We start from the raw sequence: 9848 nt of genomic DNA, 5'->3' as shown, positions 1-9848 counted from the left end.
ATATTTCTCCGCACCCCCCACCTCCCAATGTCTCTATCCCCGTTGTCTCCGGCCCGCCCGATCAATCTACAGCCCCACCTGTCTCTCTTCTTCCACTCCACTCCACTCCCTGGGGGCTTTCCAGTTTGACAAGCAGCCAGCCTCAAAACAAAAATTGTTAATCAGGCCTTGAAGTTAAATTTGGCAGGGCCAGAGGGAAACCCATTCTTCCGGTTTGCCCGCCTACAAACCCCCCCCCTCCCCCGGTTTCCTCTCGGCTGCCAAGTTACTATCGGGGCTGAAGTCTCTAACCTAACTATTTTAACATGATCGATTCAAGTATTTCCCTGAGCAAACAACCACTTCATGAATTTTTATTTTTCGCTATTTAACATGGAATTAGCTCATTGTCCAGTTTCTTCTTTCGGTTTTCTTTCTGAATCTGATAATCCATCCTTATTAATGCTTGACCAAGCTGAGAGTCTATCCTGCTGCCAAATCTCTGGTTTGAGGTATTTGGAACTTTGTTAGAGAACAGAGGGACGTACTCAGGGAGGGGTTCCTGTACTTTTAGTCTTCCCTGGAAAACAAAAGGTTTCAATTAAATACTTAAATGTATGCAGTCAATTCATTGTACATACAAGTAAAATGAGAATAGAAAGTCAATATCCATTTGTATTTGTTTGTTTTAAAGAGTTTGTTTGTTGGAGCATATCCATGCAAGATGAACAGTTTTAGTGCACAAGTTTTATTTCCCCAAGTTATTGTTACATCAAAAGTGTGGCAAGTGCTCTGGCCACTGCTTTTACCGGGGGTAAAAGCAGTGGCCAGATAGACTAGAATGTCTGGCATTCAACCACCAGTCTGATTACTATCGAGCGACATCATTGGGGAACATGCATAAGTGTCGATGTTGGATGAGAGGTGGTGGCAAAAGCGATGCCTGGAGGCATTTTATTTTCACGACTTTCAGCCGTGATTCCTGCTGCAGGTAAGTGGGAGCCTCACGAATACCAGGTAAATCAGAGGACCCATGATGTAATTCGGTCCCCGACGCCATTTTAACAAATGGAGGTCCCAGCCATTGGCTAGCCCATCAGTGGGAACCTGGTGTGTGCTCAGGCTGCAGAATTTAAAGTGACCATGAGTTGCAGGCACTCACTTCATTTGCCTCAGAGCATAACTGAGCTTGTTGTATTTTATATAACACCAGAAAACCTTACGCCCAAATTAAAGTGAATTTATTTAAGCACAAAGAAGAAAATTTGCATGTTTAATATTTCCAATGATGAAGGTGACATTAAATATCCCAGTGGTATCTTGATAGATCAAAGAGTTGACTAATTGCTCACTGTGTACATTCTAGCTTACAATTGAAGGGGCTTCTGGTAGCTCACCATCAAGAAGCCAGAAATACAAGGATGGGTGCTGCTCTAGCTGCACTGTACTGGTGCTGGAGCGGTGGGCCTGGGACATCGTGGCCCCCCGACCTGCGAGAGAACAGCTCCGCAGGTCGGGAGATAAAAGAGCTGGAACGGCGTACCACTTCAGCCTCCAGCACGAGCTGCTCCAAGGATTTTGAGATGGGTGACTAGGTGACGTCATCAAAACCCTGGTCGCCGTTTTGGAGTGTGGGCAGGAACATTGGCAGAGACTATTTACAGAGGAGTGGGAAGGTCGGGGTGGATGAGCGGGCGAGTGTTTGTGGCGAGATGCGGTGACTATTTAAGGCGGAGCAGCAGCGAGAGATTGTGGCGGAGGTGCGACAGATGAGGGTACGGGGCCCAGAAGAGCCGAGGACCCAGGGGCAGCACGGGCCAGCCCACACTGTGATGTGTGCGCAATAGATCTGTGCAGCAGAGCAGGTCTCCAGTCGTCTTGGTTAATCCTTGCCACTGGAACAAGACCTAGCTCTGTCAAGCCCATGTGGTGGCTGATGTGCAATGGTCATCACACGTTAAAAACATTCACACACAGGCATCTTCCACCCCCTCAATTGGAGTTCAGGACTGGAACATCGGGTCCTTCATCGAAACACCTATGAACTCGTGGAAGCAAGTCATCCTCGTTCGAGGGACCGCCTATAATGACTGGTGCAGGAAGGAGGAGGGGGAGAAAGATCAGTAGCACAGCCCTCAACATGCAGGAGCAACTGCACTTGGATCTTTCCGAAGGCAGCAGGTGAGGGTTCTTGTTTGCAGGATGCCTTATCTACCCAATAGGTTCTGCAGGCTAAACGTTTTCTTTCTCGACCTGTCTGAGGAGTCGTACCAGACCAGTCCAGGCAAGTAGTTTCTGACCTCTTCAGCTTCCTATAGCCGGACATGCTGCCTGTTTGACCAGGATTGGTCGGCTGCTGACATGCACGGGAGGGCATGGATACAGACTGTAGGTCCTCAGCTGCTGTTTGGACAGTCTGGCACAGCCAGATTTCAGGCTGTGATGGGTATTGGATGAGGTGAAGGCAAAGGAGCATCAAATGTGCTTCACCTTAACAGAAGGCAGCTTTTTCCTGTGCTGTGGTGCCATCCTCACTCACAATGGGCTGCGGCTCATCACTCCCATTGATTTGAAGGAGACCAAACTGCAGTACATGAGTGAGGGGTTGAAAGCCCATGTCGACGTGGTACACAAGTCTATATATCTGGTGCACCCATCTCTCTGGATGGCAGTTGTAAGAGCTTCCATCAAAGCTGAAGATGCCGGTGAAAAGTTCCTGCTGTGAAGGCCCAGCTGCAGTGTCCCTGGAGGTAGCCACATGCAGAGTGGAAAGGCAATGCGAGAGAATTTTGCCAATGCTGGAATCGGACACCTCCATGCCATCAGACATGCTGCTCAATGTGACATGCTGCTCAATATCTTTGGCAAGCCTTCCAATACCACATATAATCGCTCCGGTGTCTCAATAATTCTTTAATGGTTGGACCCTGGAGGTCTACATCTCTGCCACTCAGCAATGCTAGGAGAGGATGGCACCCTCCAGCGAGTTGTTTCCTGTACTTTTGCTGCAACCAGTACCTGCTGCTGCTGACTTGTGCTGTGTATTTCACCAGGTGTAGATCCCTTTAACTCACCATCTATGCCCCCTGGGGTGCCAATATCTGTGCTGCTGCTTGAGAGAACACAAGAAAAAGGAACAGGAGTAGGCCACCTAGCCCCTTGAGCCTGCTCCGCCATTCAATAAGATCATGGCTGATCTGATCATGGTCTAGGCTTCACTTCCCTGCCCGCCCCCCATAACCCTTTACTCCCTTATCACTCAAAAATCTGCCTATCTCCGCCTTAAATATATTCAATGACTCAGCCTCCACAGCTCTCTGGGCAGAGAATTCCATAGATTTACAACCCTCAGAGAAGAAATTCCTCCTCATCTCAGTTTTAAATAGGTGGCCCCTTATTCTAAGATTATGTCCCCTAATTTTAGTTTCCCCTATGAGTGGAAATATCCTCTCTGCATCCACCTTGTCGAGCCCCCTCATAATCTTATATGTTTCGATAAGATCACCTCTCATTCTTCTGAACTCCAATGTGTATAGGCCCAACCTACTCAACCAATCCTCATAAGTCAACCCCTCATCTCCAGAATCAACCTAGTGAACCTTCTCTGAACAGCCTCCAATGCAAGTATATCCTTCTTTAAATACGGAGACCAAAACTGTACGGAGTACTCCAGGTGTGGCCTCACCAACACCCTGTACAGCTGTAGCAGGACTTCCTCTGCTTTTATACTCTATCCCCCTTGCAATAAAGGCCAACATTCCATTTGCCTTCCTGATTACTTGCTGTACCTGTATACTAACTTTTTGTGTTTCATGCACAAGGACCCCCAGGTCCCTCTGTACTGCAGCACTTTGCAATTTTTCTCCATTTAAATTCTAATTTGCTTTTCAATTTTTTCTGCCAAAGTGGATAACCTCACATTTTCCCACATTATACTCCATCTGCCAAATTTTTGCCCACTCACTTAGCCTGTCTATATCCCTTTGCAGATTTTTTGTGTCCACACAATTTGCTTTCCCACCCATCTTTGTATCATCAGCAAACTTGGCTACATTACACTCGTTCCCTTCATCCAAGTCATTAATATAGATTGTAAATAGTTGAGGCTCCAGCACCAATCCCTGCAGCACCGTTTGCCAACCGGAAAATGACCCATTTATCCCGACTCTCTTCTGTTAGTTAGCCAATCCTCTATCCATGGTAATATATTACCCCCAACCCCGTGAACTTTTACCTTGTGCAGTAACCTTTTATGTGGCACCTTATCGAATGCCTGCTGGAAATCCAAATACACCACATCCACTGGTTCCACCTTACATCCTCAAAAAACTCCAGCAAATTTGTCAAACATGATTTCCTCTTCATAAAACCATGCTGACTCTGCTTGATTGAATTATGTTTTTCCAAATGTCCCGCTACTGCTTCCTTAATAATGGATTACAACATTTTCCCCAATGACAGATTTTAGGCTAACGGGTCTATAGTTTCCTGCTTTTTGTCTGCCTCCTTTTTTAAATAGGGGCGCTACATTTGCGGTTTTCCAATCCGCTGGGATCGCCCCAGAGTCCAGGGAATTTTGGTAGATTACAACCAATGCATCCACTATCTCTGCAGCCACTTCTTTTAAGATGCTAGGATGTAAGCCATCAGGTCCAGGGGACTTGTCTGCCTTTAGTTCCATTATTTTACCGAATACTACTCATTAGTGATAGTGATTGTATTAAGTTCCTTCTTCCCTATAGCTCCTTGATTATCCACTATTGGGATGTTTTTAGTGAAGACCGATACAAAATATTTGTTCAACGTCTCTGCCATTTCTCTGTTCTCCACTATTAATTCCCCAGTCTCATCCTCTAGGGGACCAACATTTACTTTAGCCACTCTTTTCCTTTTTATGAACCTGTAGAAACTCTTACTATCTTTTTATATTTCGTGCTAGTTTACTTTCATAATCTATCTTCCCCCTCTCTATCATTTCTTTTAGTTGTTCTTTGCTGGCTTTTAAAAGTTTCCCAATCCTCTGGCCTCCCACTAGTCTTGGCCACATTTTATGCCCTTGTTACCATCCCTTATTTCCTTAGTTAGCCATGAATGGTTATTCCTTCTCTTACAGGCTTTCCTTCTCATTGGGATATATTTTTGTTGCAAGTTATAAAATATCTCCTTAAATGCCTGCCACTGCTCATCAACCGTCCCATACTTTAATCTATGTTTTCAGTCCACTTTAGCCAACTCTGCCCTCATACCTTTGTAGTCTCCTTTATTTAAGCTTAGGACCCTGTTGTGAAAACCAATTTTCTCACCCTCCAACTGAATTTGAAATTCAAGCATGTTATGGTCACTCATTCCTAGAGCATCCTTTACTACGAGATAATTTATTAATCCTGTTTCATTACACAGTACCAGATCTAAGATAGCCTGCTCCCTGATTGGTTCCGCAACATACTGTTCAAGGAAACTATCCCGAATACACTCTATGAACTCTTCCTCAAGGCTACCCTGGCCAATTTGCTTTGTCCAATCAATATGAAGGCTAAAATCGCCCATGGTTATTGCCGTTCCTTTATTAAAAACCTCCATTATTTCTTGATTTATATTCCGTCCAACAGTGTAACTACTGGGGATGCCAACAAGTCATAGTTGTATACACAGTGTTATGACTCTTGATTCAATGTAGGGAAAAGCATGAGTATAATACAGGTACAACGTCTGAAATCCGGAATCCTTGGGACTGAGTCTGTGCTTGTTTTTGTGTTTTGCCCGATTTTGGACCTCGCCGCCTGCTGATCCTCCGCTCCTCGCTGATTCCCGCCATTCCTCCGCTCACTGATCCCCGCTGCTCCTCCACTCCTTGCCGCCTGCCGATTCCCAAGGCCCCCCAGCGTTACGTTTTGTACCGGTTTCCTCATCCCTCACTGCCCGATGTTGCCATCTTGGCCGCTTCAGAAATGTCCGGTTTTCGGACAATTCTGTTTTTTTAGAATTCCGGATTCAGGACGTTGTACAAGTATACATATTTAGAACTTAGAAAGAACAAGTGAGGTAAATTCAGAGAAGCACTTGCTACAGTAGTAGTGATAAAATAAGGAGAAATGAAAAGTATGTGATTGAGAAAAAGAGAGCGAGGTTAGAAGCTACAAGATGTATTCTTCTAGGAGACCTCGTACTGAATGTCGCTGTGCTTATTCCTTCCCCACAGCAGTATTTCAGAGATGGGAAATATTTGTATTGAAATGCCTGATTTGAGTGTTCCAGGAGGTAAAAATTATCCCTCATTATTGACCTGCAAAAATTTGGGAAAATTAAGTTTGGGTGTTCTGTGACTTTGAGACTGGAGACATCCATTGGCAGAAAAGAAACCATCAATTATGGAAAAGCAGGATTACTTTTCCACTTAAAATCTTGACATAGTAGTCACTTAACACTTTCTTGTACTAGTCTCAAACAATTCTGCTGTCCTTAAATCACTAATAGTCTTTTCAGCTGCTAAATTACAGCAACAAAACTGACATAAAATGAAAATATATATATTTAAATAAAACAGACACAGGTCTTCGGTCTTTTTTCTTTTCGCAAGTACTTGCTACAGCAGTATAGCTCCACTTCTACACGGTGCTGGAGTGATCTTCAAAATGGCTTATTTACACTAATGACTGGGATATGCAATCAAAGCTAGGATCAGGAATTGTAACACCACATACTTCAAACCTCACGAACACAAACAAACAATAGTGGGGTTAAAAAATAACTGACGTAAAACATTTGGAACTATGTAAAATCTAATAATGGTTTCACCTTACCTGGAGAGCACAGCTTCTTGGAATGTAAAATTTCTTTACTGGAATCATTTTCACCAAATTGGGGGACACAACAACTTGGGAATGTTAGAAACCTGTGCCGTTCCTTTCTTTATTTATGCTTCTCACAAATTATAAATCTGGGGTTTCACTTCATTTTGTCCCAGCAATAGAATGTTGGGGGAAAATTGGTTTGAAATTAATACTGGGATTGGAATTATACCATATCGAGGTGAAAACATCACAGGTTTGAAAGTACATTGGAAATACATTTATCATGTGGCATGAAAAACAATGCATTCTCAAGACTGAATATATCACCAATGGAAATATGCTGCAAATTTGAAATATGCCAAAGGCAGATTTATGGAAAAATATTTGAAAATCTGGCCCTCTCATATTACACATATATTATATTAATTACAATCGTTACCTTGGCATCATAATCTTTAAGAAAGCTCCACTTATTTTCCCTGGTAAGACAAAGGGCAAAATGTTAATGCAGTGGGCAACTAACAAGGCAACATGGCAAACTGACGGTGTCAATGTGATAAGTAGAACATACATATTTTTCTTGAAGAATCTATTTCTTTAAGCGGGTAACTTGGCTTCAGAAATAGAAAAGTAATTTGAAGTCCAGATCCATGATATCCAAGCAAGAGAGTAGACAAAGGTCAGAACCTATTTATATAAAGTACAATAGTTTGCAATAACACCAAAAGATTATATGTTCTTTCAGATCTGTAAGAACCCATAGCACCAGCACAACTGTTTTGTAATTGGAGGTACTGACCATGCAAATTCACAATAAATTGTGCAGTTGTATTATATCATGTAACAGCAACACAAATAGGACAGACAGATATTGTTACCAGAGTGAATGATTCCTTTATAAAAACACTAATTTATGCACATTGCATAATGAAAATGAGTTGTGTATTAAGTGGATAACTATCACAGTGCTGTGAAAAGAAAACAATAGGAATGCTTGTGAAAGTAGTAAAGAGACACCATACTACAGTGCTAACGAACAAAGCTGTATCGACATTAGAACAAGCAGAGTGACAGCCTATAATTCCACCTGTTTCTATTAGGCAAAGTGCCATGTGTTTTGTGATACATTAGGTGTAATTTTATGAGTTTGTATTCATGATGTTGAGCCTTCTCTGCCAAAAGTGCCTATCAGGAATTTGGGCACACACTTCCCACAATTTTCCAGTTTATGAGTTCACACTCCTGATGTAGAGTCTCATTCACAAGGAGTGTATATCTATAATTTGGGCAGGCAATCACCATGATTTTCAATCCAAATTCCCACTAAGCACTAAGCACTTTTGGAGGGCAAAGCTTGGCCATCATACAATTGCCCAGACTCTATACAGGTAAAATGCACTTTCATCAAAATGGAAACTAGACTTAAAATAATGCATGTAACTCTTTTTTTCAGCTGATGGGAAATTTGAAGGGGCAGAATATAAAAGCATTGCTGGCTGTGCACTAAGTGCAGATTTGCTGCAAACATTCGTAAAGGAGCTGGATGAGTTCCAGATTTTGGCCAGCATCGCTAAATATAGAAAATAGGTGGCATATTGGAGGATATGTCTTCCAGCCACTGTGGTATCTTGGAATTTGTTTGATTGACTTTGGGGTCAGCGAGCAATTTCCCATAATTAATTTTCCCTAAATTAGTCTGGTTTAAAAAAAATGTCGATTATTCCCAGGAGATTGCATGATTGACCGGGGGAGGGGGGGGGGGGGAAGGTGAGAGGGCATATAGGGGTCATGGTGACACATTGCCAGTATGTATGAGCTTGATAAACCAGCTGCTCTTATTCTGCATGTCCTTGTCACACATTTTATGTTTTACCTGCCTCTGCTTAAGGGCACATAGAGTATCGTATATGTAAAAACTGTTGGTAAATCTGCACTCTGATAGAACAATCGAAAAGTGTAACTACTTGAAAAGGAAACATCGGCAGGGAGTGGGACTGATTTGATTGCTCTTTCAAAGAGCTAGTACAGGCACCATGGACCCAATGGCCTCCTTCTGTGCTGTGCGATTGAATGTGCGATTGAAAAGAAGCAAATACAGCATATCCATCCCAAACAAATTGTCTTCCCCAGCAGAAAACAATGTATGAAACCTTGGTGATTTCTTTGTAATAATAGTGTTTAAAAAAACCACAAGACTTACTTTCAGCCAGCATGGAAGTTGATCAAATGCACTCACCATTGTTTGACCCCCTGCCACTCTGCTCGCATAAACTCCCTCCACACTTGGTCGTCTTTGACGGTGTCCCAGTACTGGAGCTCTTTGGCCTTGCCCGGGGCGGATCGGCTACTGTGGGAAGTGAGAACACCAGCGGTCGGTCTATCCGCCAAACGATACCCGGCCGAAGTCGTTCTGCTCAAAGCAATCTCCCTGCTCCCCATCTTACAGCAAGTGAGCGGCCCCCGCGCTGTCACTGCTGCCAGTATCGCTCAGGCAGCTGTTGCCCCGCTCAGTGCACACACCCAGGGGACGGGCGACTGTAATTTAGGAGCAACTTCTCTTCTTCCAATCTCCCATTAAAGTTTTCATCTTATAGCAAACTTCAAAGTAGCTGCGGCTGTGCTCAGTGCACTTGCACCAATGCACTGATTTGCAATCGGTCGGCGTGCTTCCCTGTACCAGGGAGCAGCTTGTTTACTGTCGCTATTGGAAACGTGTCTATGGAGAGAAGAGAAGGGCCAAGCGGCGCAGGCAGGCAAACATCCCAGAGAGAGACGGAGAGAGAGAGAAAACAGGAATAAATTACAATGAGGGGGCTTTTATTGGCTGGGAGAGAGGAGAAAGGCCAGAGAGGATTTACAAAAACAGCTCGCCCGCTGGAGACTCTGGGCTGCAAACAAAAAAGGAAGGATTCAGACAGGATCACAGGATGGGACACAGGGCAGGAAGGTGGAGTGAGGACATGCAGGGATGAGGATTTTGAATTCAGTGTGTCGGGACAGGTAGCCAATAGAAGTTAATCAGGACAGATGTGATGGATGATCAGGACTTGGTGTAGGCAGATTGCAGGATTTTAGGTG

The 9848-nt window shown here is 43.7% G+C and overlaps 1 protein-coding gene across 1 annotated transcript; it reads right to left on the bottom strand.

The window, feature by feature from the left end:
- Positions 1–257: 257 nt before the first annotated feature.
- On the bottom strand, positions 258–9394 carry cimip5 (ciliary microtubule inner protein 5). The gene is made up of 3 exons (XM_070884376.1): positions 9007–9394; positions 7210–7249; positions 258–559 (listed from the first exon to the last, which is right to left on the bottom strand). Exons 1-3 carry the CDS (start codon positions 9207–9209, stop codon positions 368–370), a joined length of 435 nt encoding a protein of 144 aa, XP_070740477.1. The 5' UTR covers positions 9210–9394; the 3' UTR covers positions 258–367.
- Positions 9395–9848: the final 454 nt, after the last annotated feature.

This window comes from Pristiophorus japonicus, chromosome 7, assembly GCF_044704955.1.
Source record: "Pristiophorus japonicus isolate sPriJap1 chromosome 7, sPriJap1.hap1, whole genome shotgun sequence".
NCBI lineage: Eukaryota > Metazoa > Chordata > Chondrichthyes > Pristiophoridae > Pristiophorus > Pristiophorus japonicus.
The sequence above is the reverse complement of the archived record's forward strand: the minus strand, read 5'-3'. Positions and strand labels throughout refer to the sequence as shown.

Bases quoted from the DNA above. Each gene is read 5' to 3' on its own strand.
- cimip5 (XM_070884376.1), bottom strand. From the start codon at position 9,209: ATGGGGAGCAGGGAGATTGCTTTGAGCAGAACGACTTCGGCCGGGTAT. The intron at 7,250-9,006 runs GTGAGTGCATTT...TTGTCTTACCAG, and splicing joins TGGCAGGGGGTCAAACAATG to GGAAAATAAGTGGAGCTTTC. The intron at 560-7,209 runs GTAACGATTGTA...TTTGTTTTCCAG, and splicing joins TTAAAGATTATGATGCCAAG to GGAAGACTAAAAGTACAGGA.